The sequence below is a fragment of the Gymnoscopelus braueri genome (genome assembly GCF_963280865.1).
Source record: "Gymnoscopelus braueri genome assembly, chromosome: 2".
Lineage (NCBI taxonomy): Eukaryota > Metazoa > Chordata > Actinopteri > Myctophiformes > Myctophidae > Gymnoscopelus > Gymnoscopelus braueri.
In genome coordinates, this window is record NC_137604.1 from 23,751,393 (window position 1) to 23,775,139 (window position 23,747).

Genomic DNA, 23,747 nt, shown 5'->3' on the forward strand with positions numbered 1-23,747 from the left:
CGTTTATATGATGTTTTTATATATATTGTATATCTGTCTGTCATTAAATGTTTTGATGCATTGAGTATTGAGTACACAGGACCCCAATGGAAACTAGCCATAGTGCTTTCTTGGTGTAATCCTTGTATTGAACTGTACTTTCCTGTGATTTTTTTGCAAACTGCTAATAAAGTATTCAATCAATTAATCAAAGGTGCTATGTACTCTGAGAACTCATATATTCATGCAGAAAGCTATTCTTTCGTTAAAGGTGTGAGTGATGAATAGCCAGTAGCCACAGATGGATATTTTCTTATTTATTCACATAGCACATAAAGTGAGTACACCAGGGAGAGATCAGATTAAATCAAATTGTATTTATGAAGCACATTTTAAACAACCGTGGTTGACCAAAGAGCTATATAAGTAAAAACAACTCTGTAAAAAAACATTAGGTGCAAAATCGAAAAAAACAAGACAACACACAAATGAAAGACCAAAAAACTGAAAGTTACAGCAACAATACACATCAAGAGGCCAAGGAGAAAACGTGAGTCTAGAGCGAAGACTTAAAAGCATATGGACTGGGCCCATCTGAGAGGTACGCTATTCCAGAGCCTGGCGCCAGCCACCGCAAAGGCTCCATCACCCCTGTACTGTTGCTTAGATCTAGGGACATCCATAGCAGCTGATCAACCAACCTCAAAGATCTAACTGGAGTGTGGAGGTGTAGGAGATCAGCAAGATATGGAGGAGCCAACCCATTAAGAAATAAAAAAAGTTAATAAAACAAAGTTTTGATGGATGACGTGTTTCGAGGGATGACACGGGACAAATAATAAAAGTTGATGACAAATAATACAAGTTTGGAGGGTGACGACATGTGACTCAGGAGTTATATGGTCGGCATCCTTTGTGGCTGATCCATCAAGACATCAGAAGGTACATTGAAATTAAAGTACACATGATTTATAATCCAATGCATATAACATGAGGATATTTGTAAAGCCGTAGTGTTGCTTGCCATATGTCAGTGGTGTAAGGAACATGCAGGAGGCTCAGCGATAGAAGATCATCAAGGAGGACTCGGTAAGTTTCTTGGATGCACTCCAACCCAACTTTGTCCCATATCCACTCCAGTCAAAGGCACTGAAGTCACCACACATTCTCGCTGTTTCAGCCCTGTATCCTCCTCCACCAACACAATACTATGAAAATGCAAAGACACACACACACACACACACACACACACACACACACACACACACACACACACACACACACACACACACACACACACACACACACACACACACACACACACACACAGTATCAATTAAAATGCTTTTAATTCCTAAGTGATTGTCCCAAATGTTGATAGAAGGACTAAATACTAAATTGAGTTATTGAACCCCGAGCTATTTCGGGGCTGTTAAAGCTTTGTTTACATAATGTTTGTAAAGCAGACCTATAGTTTGATTTTAGGTCCATTTTAAATGGTGGATTTTCTGATGGTGTATCATTCTTCCTGAATGGAATGGAAGAATGGAAAACATGTGAATATAATAACACAAAATGATATGTTCAAAGCGATCCTGGTTTGGGCCTTCATAACCAGAGTTTATTCTGGTACGGAAGGCACAAAGCATAAATAATACATTACATTACATTACAGTCATTTAGCAGACGCTTTTATCCAAAGCGACTTACAATAAGTGCATTCAACAGGTAGGGAACGAAACTACTAATCACCAGAAGTCTTAAGTGCAATTCCTGCAAAAACAAGCAACCAAGAGTATACCTAGCGCTAAGGTAAAAGTGCAATATATCTATATAATAATTGAAAACATGCTATTTCAGGTATTAAATATAGCTGCAAGCAGCAGCAGGGACCAAGTACAAACATAGAACATGTTTTGTGTTCTGGAGATCTGTGTATTAATTATATGTAGCCTACAATGCAGAGCAACAGCAGTTTGCAAGCAATAGCACAACTAATTTGGAAAACCATCAAGGATTTAGTTTAAAAAAAAATTCTCTTATTTTCTATCAATTACACACCCCATTAAGACTTGAATTCGTGGAGATCTTTTTTTTGGGGTCACATTTCTAAACCAATTATTTGATGACCGGGTCATCGGTCAGTAGGAGACTCAATTGAGTCTCCTACTGAACGGACTCTGCCGGTCATCAAATTATTGGCTCAGGAATGCGACAAAAACTAAAAAATCTCCATGAATTCGAGGCTTAATGGGGTGTGTAATGATAGAAAACAAGTCCTTTATGGGGTGTATTACTCCTTTAAGAGAATGTGATTACTACAGTATGTAGTATTACTGTAGTGCTATGGGGGAAGTTGAATGTTGATTTGCTTATGGCAGCCATGTAGTTTTTTCATAGTAAAGAGAGAGAGAGTACTCACATGTTGAACATTGCATTTACCCAGTTTGGGTTTAACTCCAGAGCATAAAACAAAGGAATCACCCTGAGTATTAGTAGGTCTGAGGGTTATCCAGCCAGCTTCAAACTCTTCTGAAGGAGGAGAATATTAAAAAAACATATTATCGCTGTGGCAGAAACCTTGTATGTCTTAAACTGTACTTTTCAGGTAATAGGAAAAAAATGATTCTGTGTTCCAATGGATCCTGTGTAGTTATTATCTAGTCACGAGCTCTTGTTGATGCTTCTCGTTGGTTAAATATTTCTAAAGCCCTGTTTTGGCAAACATTTTCAAAAACAATAGTCAATAGAAAATAGAAATAATAGAAAATAGTCAATCTCCCAGCTCACAACGTGCACATTGCAATGCAATGTGAGCTTGGAGATCAGCTATTTTCATTACTTTTGTGCTACACTGTCATATGATGAAGAATAAAATTCATTCATTCATTAATGAAAAAGAAAAAACATAAAAAGATCAATATATTATATTAATATTGTAGTACAGATGTTATACATATATTGCATAGCATAACATATTACAATTACCTATTAATATTATGTTATTATATTAATTCTGTAATTTGAGATATAAGCAGGTGGCATACATGAATTATGTATGCCAGACAGACATCCTAAATGTTCTTTGGTCTGAATTAGGCTTTATGTTCCATCAGGTGCATGTCAGCAGTCTCCTACTCCTATACTACAACATATCTTCATAATCAAGCAGTGGTGGAAAAAGTACTCAAATGTTTTACTTAAGTAAAAGTATCAATACTGCAATGTAGAAATACTCTGTTACAAGTAAAAGTCAGGAATTCTAAATTTACTTGAGTAAAGGTACAAAAGTATTGGTATCAAAATGTACTTAAAGTACCAAAAGTATAATGCCATTATGCAGAATGTCCCATTTCACAAGTTTTCAAATGTTTAAAATGAGCAGATCTACAAGCTCACAATGCATCACATCGCTTGTGGATCGGCTATTTTCAAATGGCCGAAATATAGGGCTGAAGTGGTTAATGTATGTTTTGTAATGATAATCAAAATCTACAGAGAAACTATAACTAAAGTTTTCAAATAATTGCAGTGGACTAAAAGTGCAATATTTGCCTCTGAGATGCAGTGGAGTAGAATTAAAAGTACTGAAAATTGGAACTACTCCAGTAAAGTAAAAATACCTCATAATTGTACTTAAGTACAGTACTTGAGTAAATGTATTTAGTTACTTTACACCACTGTAATGAAGTCTTACCATTTGAATTGGGTCCATGGAAGCTTTTTACGGTCTCATCATCCCCAAAGTCGTATGTAATACGGTCTGTGTATTTTGGGGCTATGCAACTCTTTTCACTGTCAAATTCCACAGGAAACTTCTAAGCAATGGGAAAAAAGTGGATAGAATAAGAATGAGAATGGCCATGCACTGTTTTAGCAATTATAACTATGTTTTGATGTACTGTATTCACATGAAAACCCAACATAAACACTGACCTTGACAACTAAGAATAAAATACATGTCTTATCCTAACTTTCAACCTAGGTGAAAATGTTCAAAATCTTTAAAAGAAATCGCTAAAATAGCACATCTAGAACTCGTAGATCTGCTATTTTCGCCGCACAATGAAGTATAAAACAGGGCTTAAAGGGATACTTCACTTTCGGGTCGGGGAAACATTTAAAAAATATATTAAAAATAAATGAAAAAAGTAATGGAAAATTCATGGCCCCCTCACGCATTAGAGTGTCCTACTAATGTGTGAGGGGGCCTTTATTTTGCCATAACTTCTTTCATTTTTTTTTTATATATATTTTTAATGTTTATTTTATGTGAAAGTGAAGTATCCCTTTAAGTGGTTAGTCAAACCATCAATAGCTATAAAACAAAGTTTTTAAATGGTAAGATATTCTGATAGGAAAGGTGGTAAAATGCAGTGATGGAAGAAGTACTCACATGTTTTATTTAAGTAAAAGTATTAATACTGCAATGTAGATATACTCTGGTAAGTAAAAGTCCCATATTCAAAATGCACTTGAGTAAAAGTACAAAAACATCAGCATCAAAATATACTTAAAGTACCAAAAGTAAAAGTACTTATTGTGCAGAATGTCCCATTTCACAAGTTCAAAATGTATTTAAAAATATTTGGATAAAAATAAATAATAATATTTTCAAATGGCCGAAATATATATAGGGCTGAAGTGGTTAGTGTATTTTGTAATAATAATCAAAATCTACAAGGTAACTAGTAACTAAAGTTTTCATATAATTTTTGTGGAGGAAAAGTACATATCTTCCTCTTAGTAGTGGAGTAGAAGTAAAAGTATTGAAAATTGTAAATACTGAAGAAAGTAGAAATACCTCAAAATTGTACTTAAAGAAGTAGTTCACCCAAAATATGACTTATTTTCTATTAATTACACACGCCATGAAGCCTTGAATTCATGGAGGTGGTCATCAAATTATTGGCTCAGGAATGCAACAAAAGCAAAACAATATCCATGAACTCAAGGCTTCATGGGGTGTGTAATTGATAGAGAATAAGTAATGTTTTGGGTGAACTACTCCTTTAAGTACAGTACTTGAGTACATGTACTTAGTTACTTTACATCACTTGTCTTGCACATCAGCTACAGTCTACAGTGTATTTACAATGTAGCAATGTGACATTCAACTGATCTTACTTTAAAAAAGTTGTAGAGGTTCCCAGCTATGAAGCCAAAGATGCCACTGGTGGTGCGGTATCTTAAGAGAGCTGATGCCTTCCAATCACACGCTGGAGTGATGTTGGGAACATGCCACACTGCCACATCCTTTGCACCCTCAATGTCATAGTAGCCAGGATTCTGTCAAAGACATAAACAATTATAACAATAATAATTATAATAATAATAACAACAACAATAATAAATGTATTCACATTTATTTACACTTTCCAACGATTTTCCATGAAATACCACACAATTAACATACAATTAAAATAAAATACAACTCATCCAAGACTTTAACCAAAAGAAGAAACAAGTGTACTTGAAGTACTCAAGTACACTTTTTTCTTTTTTTGGTCAGATAACGTGGCTCTTTGCGTAACATTATCTGCCTGCGCACCATTGCCGAGGTTATTTCGTTAAACCCAAGGTAGAGTAATGATCATTTTTGGTTAAACTGAAAGTTTTTTGTATAAAGGTTAAAGCTCTATATTATGATAATCATTGCTAAATTGTGTTTGTCCAGTAACAGGGGTCTCTCCATCTCTTAATTAACAGAAAATACATTTTGGGGTTGCCAATTTGCCAGGAGAGAGTACCCATTTATCAGCTTTAATATTATAGTGTTCCAGTTCCAAATTTGACTGCTCATTTCTTTCTGTCATTACTTCCAATTTCACTTGTTTATCCTATCCTGTATGAATTCTCTCTCAGGATACCACAAATTGATATCCTGACCTGAAAATGTGTTTTCTGTTTACTAAAGAGCTGGAGAGATGGGGAGACCCTTGTTACTGAACAACCACTCTATAGCAATGATTACTATTACAATATAGTTATTTAACACTTATCTTAAGAAAGAAATATCACTTACACTACCTTTAACAACACGCCACAAATATCCAAAATATGGGCATATCTGTGCACCCGCCACAGATGTTCAATTTATTTATATAGTAGATAGAGGTTATGATATGGGTAAATAAATAAATAAATATGATATATTGCCAAATTGGATGTATTATGTACACAAGAAAGTAATGGTATACTGTATACAGTATATCACAAATGCATTGCACTTGTGTATAATGTATGTATACACATCGTTGAAGATCAGTCAAAGAGCAGCCTACCTTGAAATCCTCGGAGGTGGCCCCCTCTACTGTTCCAAATGTGTTTCTGTTTTGCCAGTTGCGATCTCCACCGTTCGCCTCTAGTTTGCCCTGCTGTGAGGACCAGTGGTCATCCACTGTACATTTCCCAAACACGTTGTTCTCATGAACACTCGCCACCAGTGTCCAGCCACCACCTGCAGTCGTCATGTCACAGAAAGTCTGGTATTCCATGCCATTCCTTGTACGGAGGTGAAAAATGCCATCTGAAGGGTTGAAGAGGCAGAAACATAAATGAAAATCAGCACAAAGTAGAAAAAAAAAACACAAATAGAAAGACTGTAGTGAAGCTGCTGTGTCCTGAATGAATCACCTCACCTTCATCCACACCGAGCTCAGTTCTCAGTTCCAAACAGCTTCGGTATGCTCCTGCACAGAGAAAATCACATTGTCTCACAATCACAAGACTGCTGTCTTGGTTTCCCAGACATACCCCCCCCCCTCTCCCTCTCTCTCTCTCTCTCTCTCTCTCTCTCTCTCTCTCTCTCTCTTCAGAGAAGTAGATGATGAAGTATTACAAATGAACAACATTGTACTGACTGTAAATATACTGATGTTGCTGACAGTACCTGAGACATGGCGCACGGCCATGCAAATGATGAACAGGAAACTCCAGAAGAACATGGCGACTGAGGAGATGGAAAGAATGGCAATAGTTCATACCACTTTGTTTCCAACCTTAGATGAAAAAGAAAAGTTCTGTCTATAACAGTTCAATTTAGGCCATCTGAACAGTACATGTTAACTTTGTTAAGTAGCCTTAAAATCACTTTGCTCAACAATAGAGGACCATCAATAACCATGTACACGATTCAAATAAGACAGCGTGTAAATGACCTTACCTCATTAGATTAGACAGGCAAGACTGAGCATTCAGTGCCTACAGATCTTCTTATAAAGGCCTTTTGAATTGTTTAGGAATAAGGAATGAGATAACAAGATGGAATGCTGTCAACACAATTCCTTGCTTTTCCACTTATCTGCCAGACTAACAGTTCCTTTGTTTCTGCACTTCCTGGTGACTATTAAGACAAATGCTAGTTATGCTGTTTACCTGTAAATAGATGCTATAGATGTTGTTTAGATAAATTCCACATTTACTTGTACTTATAATTTTTGTTACCCAGTTGTAGCACATACGTTTCTTAGTACTATAATTCTTCAACCATATATTCTATTGATGGTTGACAAAGTGTTCATGGCACTTACTCTGACCTTGCACTTTGCACGTTGCTCCTAATAAGAACATCCACTACTGCAAATGCCTCAATTGTAAATTGTAGACAAAACTCTGAAGCTCCATGAAATGTCTAAATTACTCTTATTAGCAATTAAAAATACAACTAATCCAAATGATTATACCATTGGTTATTCTAGTTTTTATTTGTAATGAACCTTCCATGACTGGGGCTTATTAAGTGACAAAAGCATGATGGTCGGCCCGATCGCTGGCGGAGCGGTCCGGACACTTAGGCTCCAAAGTAGCCTGACAGCACGTTGCGGGTTCGGGTCCAATCACGACGGCCTTTGCAGCATATCACTCCCCATCTCTCTCCCCATTTCCTGACAACCTACTGTCCTATCTATCCTATCAAAAAGCCCAAAATTTAATCAAAAATAAAAATAAACAAAAGCTTGAAAGATATTATTTGGAGGGCTGAGGCAAAGGTTATATATCTTTTCTGTCTGTCTGTCTGTCTGTCTGTCTGTCTGTCTGTCTGTCTGTCTGTCTGTGAGCAGCTAATCTCGGGCACCACTGTTTCATTCACTGTATACGTTACACTACTGTTTGCCAGCATGGACAGCTAATGTTTTTTTTCAGCTGTGATTACCCATCAAAATAGCTCCTGTGAACAGGGTCCATTGTCTTTCCTGTACACACACAAAAGGGAGCCACCACCTTGGCCTGGTTTTCAAATGAATGTTGGGATGGGGTGGAGGTCTGGCTAGCTAGAGATTAGAGAGGAAAAACATCTTTTGTTATATTTGATTACTATTCTTGTTCTAAGAGAGCAGCTGTTCATATTTTCATTATGTTTTCATGTTTGTGAATGACGACGACTAAATAAATAAGTAAATAAAATCAGAGCCCATGTGTGAAGGATTATGTTGTAAAGGCATCTCATAATTTGATGATTCAACTTAAATGTTGATGAAGCAAATTCATCATTATTCATTTGTTGGGTGAAGTATTAACTCAGATCTGTTGGGTTTGTCCTCTGGGGAGCATGAATGCTCCCATCAAGTTTCATGGCATTCATTCCGCCCACCATTATAGTTTGTGATATCTTGTAAGCAAGTGAGCATTTTGGCATGTGAATGGTCCATGGTCCATGGACCCTCAGGGTTCCTTGAGGGGTTCCAAATGGAATCGTAAGGGTTCATGTGTACATTTCCCGGTCATGGTGGTCCTTGAATTGAAAAGGTTTGAGAATCGCTGTGCCAGAGAAAAGTACATGGGGTCACCAAAATCAGTGGGGCAGGGCTCATCTGCTGGGGAGCAAGTTTGATGGCATTCCACCCATTCGATTTTGAGCCTGTGTGCAAGTGGACATTTTTGCCTAAGCGTTGCTCTGAATGAAAGGCCATGGGGTCACAAAAATGGTTGATGAAGGACGGACCAACATTGCCATCCCCCACAGCTAATGGGGCTTAAACGGCATTTCATACAAAACGCATAATAAAACGTCACGTACACGTCCACACGCACGCACGCACGCATGCACGCACGCACGCACGCACGCACGCACGCACACAATGCAGCTGTATGAAGAATCAAAATACTGGGATTTTAGTGCAAACATTGGTGCTAAAGATAGATAGACATGTTCTCCACTTACTTGTGGTAAGGTCATTCATCCTGGGTCTTGTGATAATGTTCTGATAATGTGAATATTGAAGACTGAAGACGCCACTTCATGTTGACCTGGTACAGTATGACATTGTTGTTATGAGTACAGCGTGGCTCATCCTATCTATGTGTATAGATAAGGCCTTCATCAGAGAACTGCTCCACCACTAACACACACACACACACACACACACACACACACACACACACACACACACACACACACACACACACACACACACACACACACACACACACACACACACACACACACACACACACATTTATATTTATCTGTTTGTTTGTCTGTACGTTCATGGACAATACATATGTTCATATTACTGATGACAGTTTGTACACTAACGCCTGCATTTATTATAAGATTATACACCATACTGACCCAGTCAGACAATTCAAAATTGGCACACATGATCTCTTAGCTCTGATTTACATAGGCATATATAAGCTTTTAGCTAAACTATGTTACCGTTTGATTAATGTTGTATTATGGATAATGGTGAGATGATCGAAATAAACGAAACTTCATAGTTCATACCATTTGGCTTACACAATTTGTACAAAGTTTGCACAAATTACAAAGTAGACTACATTTTCGTGTTAATATCAATGCATTACTGTATTGAAGTCTCGTAGATATTTTCCAAAACTGTTAAAATACTTTTCAATAATTGTGAAAATAGCCGATATACAGGCTCACAACATGTCGCATTGTGATGCATATGAGCTTGTATAGATCTTCTATTTTCACTATTTAATTGCCTATGGTTAATTCATAATGTACCCTACTTTTTCCCTTCCTAGAAAGGCAATGCAGAAGAGTCAAAAGTACCATATCTGTCTTTGAAATGTACTGTAGTGGAGTGAAAGTATCCTGCAGTAGCCTACTCATAAATAGCCTTCATTACTTCCCACTAGACCTGCTGTAATTAATGTATCCCTATTTGGCAAGACCAGAAAAGATTGAGCATTGAAACTTATGCTGCAATTTGTTTTTAAATAGGCCTAAATATAGTAATATATGAATAAAAATAGCAAAGAAGCACAGAATGTCTGAATTGGTATTTTCATTGCATATACAATATCTTAATTCGCTCTGTTTATAATCTGAGGCGTCTCACCAGCGGTGTAAAGTAACTAAGTACATGTACTCAAGTAGCTGTAGGCCCTACTTTTGAGGATTTTTTAATTTACTGGAGTATTTCCAATTTTCAGTATTTTTACTTCTACTCCACTACATCTCAAAGGCATATTGTACTTTTACTCCACTACAATTATTTGAAAACTTTAGTTACTAGTTACTTTGAAGATTTTGATTACAAAATATACATGAATCACTTCAGCCTATACATTTCGGCCGTTTGAAAATAGCCGATCTACACATCACAATGCCTCAGATACAATGCATTGTGAGCTTGTAGATCTGCTATTTTCAAAAGATTTGTATACATCTGAAAACGTGAAATGGGACATTCTGCAAAATGAGTACTTTTACTAGGCTACATTTTAATGCGAATACTTTTGTACTTTTACTGAAGTAGGCCTACATGTTGAATTCCGGACTCTTACTTGTAAAAGAGTATTTCTATATTGCAGTTTTCGTTTTTTCCACCACTGTTGAGGCGTCTCACACACAAACAAACAGCTGCGTGCTGTTTGTTCAATAAGATGATTAGCTAATAGTTGGCAGCTGTGGCGGGCATTATCAAACGGTGTGACCTGCTCGAGCGTCAGTGAGTGAGTGCAGTAAATAGCTGACTGTACAACAGCTCACGTATCCGCAACGAGCTGTGGTTTGAAGATCTGCTGGCTTCTAGTTGTTTGATGCAGATAATCTGACGTGGTTCTTACAAAATGAAAGGAAAAATACACCATATTAAAATATTCCTTTTCATTTCAACATTTTCAACACTGTATGAATGGAGACAAAAACGTCTGAATTCTACGCCTTGTTATAAGCTTCTGGATGTGCTATGAATTATTTTATGTAGGCCTATAAATGATGAGTTATGAATTAATTAGCTTACCTGTATATGAATCAAGTAGATATATCCGAGTCTTTGGGCTTCAGACATCATGAAACAGCTGAACTTGATGAAGTATTGGACACACTGAAGAAGACGACAAAAGTAAGAAATTTAACTTTTACTTTTATGCTGGTGGTTTTGCTTATATTATACACATTTTTCAAGGCAGCAAATACTGACATAAAATAACATGGTGAACACATAGCACCCATCTGTTTTTGTGACTGGACCAGTGGTGTGGTTTCAATACTTTTACTTCTACACTTCATCTCAGAGGCAAATATTGTACTTTTACTCCACTACAGTTGTTTGAAAACTTTAGTTACTAGTTACTTTGAAGATTTTGAATAATATTACAAAACATTATCCACTTCAACCCTATATACTTTGGCTATTTGAAAATAGCAGATCTACAAGCTCACAATGCATCCTGAGCTTGTAAATCTGCTATTTACAAGCTCGAATTATACATGACAAACTTGTGAAGTGGGACATACTGCATAATGAGTATTTTTACTTTTGGTACTTTAAGTAGGCTATATTTTGATGCCAATACTTTTGTACTCATACAACTTAAGTACAACATTTCAGTAGCCTACTGTTTACTCTAGCTTAGTGGTTCTCATACTTTTTTTATTTCAACTAGGCCTACCCCAACTCTGACAGTGTACATACGGAACCAAGGGTCCATTTGGTTCCATTTATACACTTAGTCGAGTTACAGACCTGTAACATTTGGATGGACCCCACTTTGAGAGCCACTGTTCTAGGCTCTCAACTTGTTAAAACTGCTGCCATGTAAGGTTTATTATTAGCCTATCTGATTCTGAGGTCTGACACATCTGTTTGAGTGCATTAGTATGCTGTGGTCTGACTATCAGTGCTAGAAGTGCGTTGGTTTTGGCACAGGGTGGCTGTGTGCGTTTTGGTTAAGGGCACCAAAGACAGTACAGCAGTCAAAAACTGGTCACAGGGCAAGGAAAAAAAGTAGGCTACTGTGTGTAGATACAGCATGATTGAGAGACATCACAGCCAAGGCAACACCTTCAGATAAGGTGGCAAAAAGAAAAGTATATATACAGATACCGGTGTTAAAGGTTCTATGACATTCATTTTAACTTTTTTTATTTTTTATGTTTTTTGGGGGGTTTTATGACCTCAATTACACCCAAAAAATCTGAACTTTGAACATTCAGTGGATTTTCTGTGGTCTGGGGTTTTCTGAATAATTAGGCTGAAAAGTAATCTGAGCTAGGCCCTTGGGCAGTGAAGTCACAGGCCATTAATCCCGCCCACTCTCCTCCTCGCCCCTCCCCTCCCATATCCTTTCCTTTGGGGGGGGGGGGGGGGGGGAGCAGAGGCGATGATTGACAGGCAAAATCCCTCAACAGCGACACCCGCAGGCAAAGATTTCTTTTTTCATTGCAGTTGAAAAGGCTTTAGAAATGTGAGAGAAAAACACCTGCCATGGATCACTGGAGTGGATTTTTTGGTTGAAACTTTGTATACACGTTTGAAGGACCACGACAAAGACTTTTAATGTGTGGTAAAACTGAATGTCATGAAACCTTTAACAATTTAGCCGATACCGATACATATTTATTTTGTTTTTGGTGTTATCATTACCCCTATTGTGCCAAGGAAACAAATAAATCTTCATTATAAGAAATAACTGTTAAGAATCTGCAGCTTGGTAGGCTGCAGAAAATCAACACACCAACATAGCCAGCGCAAAATTGATGCTTATCAACAACAGATAAATATGGGCTACTGCCATCGGTTAATGACAGCTTTATTTCCTATACCGATATTGACCGATAACCAGTGGTGGAAATGGCCTGGGTTCGCTTTGGGAACCCTACTGGTCACACATGCGCGCGCGTGCATGTGTGACCAGTTTGCGCACGCGGTTTTTCGAGGTTATTCCCCTTTTATTTCGCGGTTTTTCGCGGTTATTCCCCTTTTATTTCCGTTTTTTATTACTTTAATTCAGAGTGTGGGCTGTACACAGAACGTGCACAAGGGAATCCCCGATGACCACCTTCTGACGTAATTTAGGGATGACGCCGTTGTACACGCCCACGTTGACAGCTGCTCCATCTGTGCAGACCGAGACCAACTTCGTCTGCCACTCATCCGCTAATCCACATTCATCGAATAGTTGCACAAGTCCATCCACTATGTCCTGTGCTGATCGCTTTACCCCCAGATGAATTAATCCAAGGAAATCTGAGCTAAACTCTCCATTGCTAGACACCGACACAATGTACACAATTTCCTGCTCCGTTTTGTTGATATATTCTGATCCGTCAAAGAGCAGACCCCAAAAGTCATCTGTTTTTAATTTTTCAAACAGTTCCGAGCTGATTGTCTGTGCAATGGTCTGCATGAGGCGGGACCCCCCTTCTCGTGAATGATAGGCACTCCCGACATGAACTCCAAGCCTCTTGAATAGTGGAATGTCCTCTTCAAATGAACGCATAGGACGTGCATGTTTCGCTTTGTGGATACGAGTACAAGGCCGCCGCCACACTCACACAATCGCGTACACTAAAGCATGCGTCCCCTCTACCTCCGCCTCCTCCCCATGGGTGTGTATTGTGTATGGGCGTGCATCACGGTGCATGTGTGAGTGTGGCTTCAGGAAGTAAATTCCTAGCCTCGATCTCCAGGCTTTTTTTTTTTTTTTTTCCTAAAAAATTAAAGATGGAGTGCCATGATATTTTTCAACCCTAAAACCTGATCATAAGGTATTATTATGTAAGGATTTTTTTCAACAAAAAAAAAGTGTACAGTAAGTGTTAAAATGTTGTTTTTATGTAGACACACCCACCAGTGCATTAAGTATACCTGGTTCTCACCTTAGCACCTCCTCCACCACCTTAGCACCACCCACCTGTCCTAGTCCCTCCTCCTCCTCATGCCCACACCTGTTGTGTTATGATAATGAGGGGGAGGGTGTGGGCTTTGTGATGTCACTAAAGCGCTGTTTCTCTATTGGCACATTTGACCCTCAAGGTTTCAGCCTCCAGGAAAAAACTCCAAATAGTCAGAGAAGACATAAAACACCATAAAAACACCACCGGGGGGCTTAATGAAGTTCTATCAACCTCATAGACACATGAAAAACAGAAAAAGTGCAAAAACATGGCACCACCTCTTTAAAGCTTGGAAATTCCTGTCCCAGCTGTTGGTGCGCAAAAGCGCCTCGCGTCGTCTGATGTGCCACGCAGAATTTATTTTGGGTGCGCATGCGCACCTGCGCACCAGTTATGTGCACCCCTGCTCAAAAGCGATTATTAAAAAAAAACACTGAGGGATACTCTGAAGAGCGTTCCCACACGTGTTCACACCGTTCCCCCGCAACGGTTGCTATGGGAACGCCGTTCCCAAGCGTGCAACGCCATTTCCACCCCTGCCGATAACGGCAAATATCGGCCGATACTGATATGTGGCCGTCTGGCCGATATATCGGTGCAACCCTAATAGCCTATATACAGTATATACATACACACACACACCATATAGGCGGGCCTATACTGTATATATATATGGACCCCACATAGCCTAAGAAGCATACCATACTGAACTGCTTGTTTCCGAGCAATTAGTCCACTGAGCGAGATGAGCGACCAGCTTGTGCCTCGTATACATCTTCATAGCTAATGGCACAAAGGAATATATATTGGTTGTCCATGGGGGGAAATAAATCTATAATTCCCCCTGCTGCTAAACCTTCCCAAAATCTCTAAGTGAAGGGGATTCAAGTGGATCCTCACAATACTCACCTTCATCTCCTCCTCCAACTATATTTGATATCATATAGACATTATGGTGACGCATTGTCTATAGTGCCATTTGACTATGCAACAAGAAATGCAAAGATAACAACTGCGACTTCACACACAGGTTCTAGCTGTTCTAGTCATGATGAATTGAATACATACAGTAGGACCACAATGGAAAAGGGCTTTTTGTGCTTTTAGCATGTATAATCGTACCGCTTTTTACAAACTGTTAATAACGTATTCAATCAATCAATCAAAGCTCTGGGGCCCCCTCAGCTCTTGGGCCCATGGGTGGGGTCCTGTGTGTGTGTGTGTGTGTGTGTGTGTGTGTGTGTGTGTGTGTGTGTGTGTGTGTGTGTGTGTGTGTGTGTGTGTGTGTGTGTGTGTGTGTGTGTGTGTGTGTGTGTGTGTGTGTATTTAGCGTGTATTCAAAGTATATTTTGTGACCAATTGCAAGTCCATGCACATAATACTAGACAATACAATAATCTCCATCCTCCCTTCAGCCGTACCACTCCATAGCCAGTTCCCCTTAAACACAGAGGTTCTTTACTATGGAATACACATGGCCAGCTCCTCATCTTCACTCAGTAACTTTAAACATAGATTGAGGGCCAGCCTGATGAATCAAGCCTCTCCACTTGCTTCTACCATAATGAAGCCCTCTTTTTTTAATTGTTACCGTATGTTCCGTTTGTTTTATTGTGCAAATAAATAAAACATGTGGATGGACAGATACCACATATCATTAGTGGGAGGGGCCTGTAAAAATAAGTTATATATCAACCCACAATTTGAATGGCATGTTGCAGACCGTATTTCTCCCAGCGTACTCCTCGGAGCCAGACAGCCACAACCCACCACTTGCGTCGGGGCAACCACACTTTTCTAGTTGCTATTTCTTATTAGAATCTTGTGTCCTTTCTCTCTATCTACTCTTATCCTGTGTAATTAATCATTTCTTTATTCACTGTTAGGTAAGGCCTTACTGTCTCTACATTCAAATGTACTACACTGACTGACATGCATGTGCATGTGATGTGAGGGTGTCATTCATCCTTGGTCTTGTGATAATGTTCTGATAATGTGAATACTGAAGACTGAAGACGCCCCTTCATGTTGACCTGGTACAGTATGACATTGTTGTTATGAGTACAGCGTGGCTCATACTATCTATGTGTATAGATAAGGCCTTCATCAGAGAACTGCTCCACCACTAATGCTCAGTTTTATGCTTCATTGTACAATGGTGTCACGCACCAAAAATATCAGATCTACAAGCTTGCAATGCATCATGGATGCGACACATTGTGATCTTGTAGTTCTGATCATCTTCAGTCACAAGGGCGTGTGTGTGTGTGCGTGTGTGTGTGTGTGTGCGTGTGTGTGTGTGTGTGTGTGTGTGTGTGTGTGTGTGCGTGTGTGTGCGTGTGTGTGTGTGTGTGTGTGTGTGCGTGTGCGTGTGCGTGTGTGTTTGCAGTTTGCATCTATCTTATCTTTTGAGTACTACTATATACGTTCCCAAGCCATTATCATCATAAATAGATTTAGTGTTTACAGTGTGCCTGTTCTCACACTGACTGTGTGAGAACAGGCAGCCATGTAAAGAAGGCACTACCCTCATCTGGAACTGTTAGGACACTGCCCAAAGACAAAGACACACAATCCAGAGATCCAAAGATTTGGGGATCGAACCGGGAATCTTACAGTTTACTTTTGATTATTATAATTGGGGTTAGGGTTTAAGAAAAAAAAAATGTTGGAAGAGAGAGGAGATGACAATGCCTCGTGAGATTTGAACCCGGGCCAGCACCGGGGTTCCCCAGCTCAGATTACTGATTAAGATTATAGATGATGAACAGCCTATATTAGATCAAGACTATCCCATTATAGCTTTGGTAAAACAAACAAAAACTAGTTTCCCTTATCAACAGGGTAGTATCTACTGTTCACAGGGGAGATATTGATTTGTAAACTGCGCCCTCTTCTGGAAACAGCATGTGAAACTGAAGGAAGGAATTACTGCAAAAACATTTACTGAAATATGCTACAATGTCATAAGGCTGATACTGTATGCCACATGTTTATTTTAATGATCAATCTATCGATTGTGTTCCGGCTTGGATCAATGAAACTAACGTAGTGTAGTATACTTTAAGTTCCTATTTACCGGTACGATACGGTAACGCAAACTTAAAAAAGGTTTTAAAGAAAAAAAACATTTATATTATCAATAAAATCTTAGTGTTTTGCCCAATTTCTTTTGGGTCCACTTGCAATATTCTCATGGCCCAGCCGTGGGCCCCGGCCAAACAGGTTGGGAATGGCTGTTCCATGTCTTTAAAGTTGTGGCTATTTCCATGGGACATTAACTTTAGCAAAGAGACAATGAGGAAAAGTGAGGCTTAACACCTAGCTCCTATGAGAAACACAAAGCTTATATCACCTCTAGTATCACAGCACTGTCAGCCAGGTAGTTGGTGTGTGATCTGGTTACGGGTGAGAGAGCACACAGCGGTCTAATGGTGTTACGATGGGCCTTCACAGGAGAGGCATTGAAGAAATTGGCTATGAAAATAAGGAGAGTGAAAAGTGTTTGATTGTTAATTCATTAACCCATTAAGACCGGGAACGCATCTGTATTTCTTTGGCTTTTTTTTTCCCGGGTTGTTTTTGTCTTTTTATTGTGAAACTTTTGTGCAAACATTTGTAACTCCAATCTTTGCTTGTGAAAAACATGTATGCGCTATGAGCTTGTATATCTGCTATTTTTTTAATAGCCAAAGAAATCTTAAAATGACGGTCTTAATGGATTAATGACATGTCAGGCAAAAGTGTTTCCTGAGCTTTGAGTTATGATGATGAAATGGATTGCAGTGTTATATACTACAGTGTTCCCCCCCCCCCTAATACTGTAATGGTGTTTAATGAGTCTACTCTGGATCCAAGAACAAGACTATGTTGGAAGCAGATATAGAAATAGTAGGCAGATCATAAGCATGCTACTTCTATTCTAACGGCCACCTACTTTGATGGGGGACGCAGAGACACATATTGCTATGGATTTATAATGATAATAATAAGATATAAGATATGCCTGGAAACCACCATAATATATTGTTAGCTTGTAGATCGGCCATTTTCGAATAGCCGAAGTATAAAATAGGGTTAAACTGGTTAAAGTTGGGGAATTTAATGTTTAATAATTGAGATCTCAGAATGTTTGCCCTGTGAATAAATAGGGGGAAAATGGTTGAATTATTTTGATGTTATATTAATTTTGCTGGGGACCCCCTGGAACCCCCCCCCCCCCCCCAAGGACCCCCAGACGAACTGGCATATGATATCCATAGTATTATATTAAGCATCATGTATGTTGGTATATGGCATATCAATCACATTGTTAACCCATTTAAACCTGAGGCCGATTCTAAAAACACCTTCAATTTTTTTTCCTGAAAACTCTTAGGATCAACATAAAAAAAAAAAAAACATGAAATAAAAAAAAGTATAAACACGCATCTACGGTTACATCCGGTCAAAAAGGGGTTAATGTTATATTATCGTTAAGATCTCTAGTGTTTTGCCAATTATGTGGGGGCCCACTTGCAATATCCTCACGGTCCACAGGTTGGGGATCGCTGATCTATATCCCATAGGACAAGAAAAACTGGTTGCATGCATATAGTTTTAGCTTAACTCAAAACCTTCTTTTTCAAAAAAAATAATTGTATTTTTTGCTGAGACCATGTTAACCAGTCATTATAGCTCAACCCAGGAAGCAACACCCCTTTCCTTTCAGATGGCCATTAAAACATTCACCTTCAAAGCTACATCCTTTCATCTTCAAATCATCTACTTCTCTCTGTTTAGTTTTTTTTACATACTAGGTGTGATGTCAGTTGTTGCATGGGAATTGTGTCACCTTCCCTGGTCTAAAACACAGGTGAGATCTGTCCTCTGCCTTTATAAAAGAGCCTTCCTACCGCTGTAACAACGCACTGACAGCAAGGTTACCCTTTGGAACCTTGGACACTACAACAAATTTGAAGTTAGATTTCTTTAAAAAAAAAATCTATAACAGGATTATCTTGTGGCTTTTTGCATATATTTCGCGTATTTTCAACTCCTTTTTGTCGAAGTACAATATGGCCGTCTTCGCCCATTTGGTGTTTTGGTCAGCTTGTGTATCTATCGGCTTCGCTTTCCCACACAATACCCTTCGGAACATCCTGAGAGGGTCCAGGGTGGACTTTGAATCCTCCGGCAGTGGGCCTATCGAACACATCCGAGGAGTGGTGAAGGTTGTGCGCCTGGACCATCACCTCATGGCCCAGTCCGATGATCCCCAGGTCAGACGCGGACTCACTCCCAGACACCACCGGATGCCCGCCTTGAGCTCCAGAATGCCCTTCCCCGCCTTCCTGTCCAGAGGCAGAGCGAGCCCGGCCCTGGCCGCCAAACCCCCCATGATGAGCCCGCTTCGCCACCTCCGTGCCGAGAATCCCGCCGCCAGCCTGGACCTGAAGAAGAAGCAGGGGCTGCAGATGTGGCAGAAGGCCGTTTCTAAAACAGACCATGGAAAGAAGATGTCTTTGCCCGTCAGTGTGAAGGAAACAGCCAAACAGTCATCATGCGCCGCCGTGCCTTTCACTCAGGTAAGGTCCTTGTGTAACCACTTAAACCCTATACTAAAGTTGTGATGTATCACAACGCATTATTTATATGGTGAAATTTGAGTTTTCTAGTATTGGGATTTTCTAACTATGCCACTGACCCACTAATTGACTTTCATTAGGCCGTGGACTGATTAGTCTGTCCTATACAAGAGGACGTTTTGGCTTAAATTATATTAAAATCTCATCATTGTACGTGAGAATTGATTCATAGTGGTGATAATGAAACGTAATGTTAAAATAGTCACATTATGACTTAATTGAAATTATTGTAATGATTTCAAATGAATTTATCCTAGTGAAATTAAAACTTGGCTGGGGGCCCCCTGGAACCCCCACATTGAACCTGTCTTAACTCTGGTCCACCTTGTCATGTTCCCAGCGGGTGACAGCAGAGGGCTGCACCACAGTCATCGTGCACAACAAGCTGTGTTTCGGCCAGTGCAGCTCCCTGTTCGTCCCGTCCGGAGGAGAGTTTGTGGGGCTCGGCGCCTGGGCCAGAGGCCCTCGCCGCGCTCCCTGCTCCCGCTGCGCTCCGTCCAAGGCTCACACCGTGGCCGTGCCCATGCTCTGCGGAACGGAGATGCGGGAGAAGCGGGTGATGGTGGTGGAGGAATGCAAGTGTGAGACGGGCCGCGAGGAAGGGAATGCAGAGGTTTCAAAAGGCCTCTAGTGTCTTGAGTTACCGCTAGAATGCTTACTGATACTGGTGAATAGTTGCAGTTCTTTCTAAAATGTATACAGTACTTAACCACTTACAGGGCTCAATACTAGTATATTTTCTGTTTTCTGTTATTGTAGGAAAAGCTTTCGCTGAAAATAGCCGATCGACAAGCTCGTCGCGTTGTGAGCTTGTTGATCTGCTATTTTGAGCGAAAGCTTTCCCCACAATACCTATGTTAGGGTTTAAGTGGTTAACTACTTACGTCCGATGTCCTGTGAAAATAGTGGATCTACAAGCTCACAATGACCCATGAGGCGGTGTGTTGTGAGCTTGTAAATTTGCCATTTTCACTATTTTGGAAAACGTGTGTGTGTGTGTGTGTGTTGTGTGAATGGGTGAATGTAATGCACATTGTAAAGCACTTTGAAGAAAAGCGCTATATAATGTAAATGCACCATTTACCGTTTCATGGTGGGGTATTCACCATGATGAGGGGCTCTGTCAAATTGCCCCCAAAGATATGCATATACAGTATGTTGTCATCAACCAAATGTTTTAAACATTATGATATATGAGCAACATTTATGTAGTTGTATGTATGTATGTATTTATTTGTGAGTCTGAATATTGTATTCAGAATGAGACCTTTTGGAGGCTGATGCCACCATTATTTATTGACAAAGTGACCTGATGTCTGGTCATGCAATTCTGTGTTGAAGTAGTTTGTGTAGAGTTGTCCAAACTGGACGGTGTGAAAATGAGACCTGGTTTAGCTTGATGAACCGAAATGATCATTGTAACGTTGGTATTAAAATAATCTATTTGCCATTCCTTTTCTTTTTGTATTTCTTTCTGCCCTATGTGGCCTCTTCTTTGGTTGACAAGAAGTGCAACCGTATGCATGCAAGGTTCGTGTAAAAACAAACATCCCACACTCTTTAAACGCCCCTTCAAATACCGGGTCCCATATTTTATTAAAAAGCTGTGTTTCGCTGACTTTCAGCACATGGTACTTACATAAAAGCACCACACTAAATGAGCTGTTGAGTACGGGTGCTTAGTAGTAAGCAAACATAATTGTTTCAGCATGGCTGCCTGAATTATCTATAGGAACCACCTATTTTCTCATGCTCAGTCTCTTTTCAGAGTAGTTGTGGGAATTTGAACATCATTCACTGCAGACATACTCAACTGAATGTTTACGTGTGAATGTATGTTTTTTTTCCCTGTCAGTTAGGGCCTATAAAGCTATTGTTCATTTATTTCCTGGCACCTGGGTCTTGGTAAAGTGAACTCATCCCTACATACATTCCCAGAGGAGCATAAAGAAGGAGGCTCTTTACGTTGCTTTGGCACACTGTCAAGATGGCTGCTTAGACCACCATTTGCATTCACAGGGCCTTTTTTTTTTTAAAGCGAAAGTGTTCGTTGCGCAGCGGGGGTGCATTGAGTAGCCCCGATTCCATTAGCATGTGATTAGCATCCTCAGTGTTGACGGCTATATTTTCCTGGATTGATGGGACAAATATTTGTCCAGGTCTTAACTGTGCAGAGCTAGGGGACAGTTTATAATGAGGCACTTGTTTTTGTGAATATGCAGCTGATGGCGAGGTTGGGAGGCCAATAGAGGCCTTACGCACAGCCATCATTCTCTGTAAGGCAGTGCTGGAAAGTAACTAAGTACATTTACTCAAGTACTGTGCTTAAGTACACTTTTTACTTTACTTGAGTAACATACATCAACCACTTCAGCCCTATTTGAAAGTAGCTGCTCTACAGTACAAGCTCACAACTGTAGATCTGCTATTTTCAAAAGATGTTTATACATTTTGAAAACTTGTGAAATGGGACATTCTGCCTTATGAGTATCTTTAACTTTTGGGTATACTTTAAGAATATTTTGGCACCAATATTTTTGTACTTTTACTAAAGGAATACTTGTAACAGAGTATTTCTTCATTGCGGTATTTCTACTTTTACTTACTGTAAGTAAAAAAATAAGTACTTATTCCACCCACTGCTGCAAGGCCCTTGCTCGCTCCTCATTGGTTGAGAGCTGAGAGCTGTGAACCTTGTGTCTAATACAGTATATGACTCACTTTCTGTATTTGAATTCTATATTCTACCGTTATATATTTGACATTGGGACACTTGCTGTCAACCATAGCGTGCATGCATGCCTGTGTGTGTGTGTGTGTGTGTGTGTGTGTGTGTGTGTGCGTGCGTGCACACGCATGCGTGCGTGCATCCATGCGTGTGTGCATGCATGCATGTGTGTTCTGCTAATGGGGAGAAGATGTGATTATGATCTCACTATCTCTCGTTACCATTCATCCCAAACATTCGTACTCTTTTGGTCTTATTTTCTGTGAAGAAGGCCGATATGGAGGGGAGGAGGAGGAGGAGCAGGGGGGGCAGCGGGGGTTGTGGGCGACTGATTGAACAAACATGGTGCACAAGAGAGCGCACCACTTAAGCGAGACAGATGTCAGCCCTTTTCGCATTGTGGGATCCGGTGGAGCACTCCTGCGTCGTTAAGGATGCCCCCGTTCCCATGGCGAAGCGGAGAGAGGAAAGGAGGGACAGGGACCGCTGCCAAGTCCAGTGCCTCGGGGATCAGATCAGCGTCATGGGGTACTAAGTGGCCTAGTTAGCGCTTTAAGACGCACAATGAGATGCCTGCTCTTTCACTGTGTGTGGAGGCCTTTTAACTGTCTAGAGATGGGGGGGTTGTCATTGGTGGTGAGGAGAGAGGGGGAGGGTGTTCAAGCAATATCATTTTTAAATCGAGGTGTGGAGGAAGTCAGATTAGGACAGGAGGATTTTATGTGACTTTTACCATGCATTCATCAGCCATTTATTGGAAGGATTTATTGTACTGGGCCACAACCTGTGGCCCAGTGGTGGGCCATGGGGCTATTGCAAATTGGGCCCTCAAATAATTGGCAAACTAAGATTTTAACGATAATATAACAATAATAAAAAATCATGTTGAAAGGAAAACCTTTTAAAAGTTCTTTAAAACCTTGAAAAAAATCATGTGTTTTCATTGAGATAGCATAGTTCTATCAATTCAAATCCAGAACACGATCGATTGATTGATCATTAAAATAAACATGTTATGACCACTTAACCTTTACCATGCATTCATCAGCCATTTATTGGAAGGACTTATTGTAGGATTTATCTATAGGGATAACAAAATAGTCCAAGTTAGACCAGTGCTGCAGAATGTTTTCGCTTGGCGCGAGGGGTGCTGTCGACGCGTGTCGCCAACGGTTTACCGCTACTTCAGTAACAAGATCTTACTTGCAATAGTCCACTCTTTTTTTTCCTTTTCGGCCAGGCGTGTGTGTGTGTGTGTGTGTGTGTGTGTGTGTGTGTGTGTGTGTGTGTGTGTGTGTGTGTGTGTGTGTGTGTG

General features: G+C 39.9%; 1 protein-coding gene across 1 annotated transcript; it reads right to left on the reverse strand.

The window, feature by feature from the left end:
- Window positions 1-1,037: 1,037 nt before the first annotated feature.
- On the reverse strand, window positions 1,038-6,683 carry LOC308094769 (intelectin-like; the record flags this gene model as incomplete). Its single annotated transcript, XM_080441594.1, has 5 exons — window positions 6,621-6,683; window positions 6,264-6,508; window positions 5,107-5,268; window positions 3,677-3,797; window positions 1,038-1,168 (listed from the first exon to the last, which is right to left on the reverse strand). Exons 2-5 carry the CDS (start codon window positions 6,474-6,476, stop codon window positions 1,038-1,040), a joined length of 627 nt encoding a protein of 208 aa, XP_080297720.1. The 5' UTR covers window positions 6,477-6,508; window positions 6,621-6,683.
- Between the last annotated feature and the right edge of the window lie 17,064 nt (window positions 6,684-23,747).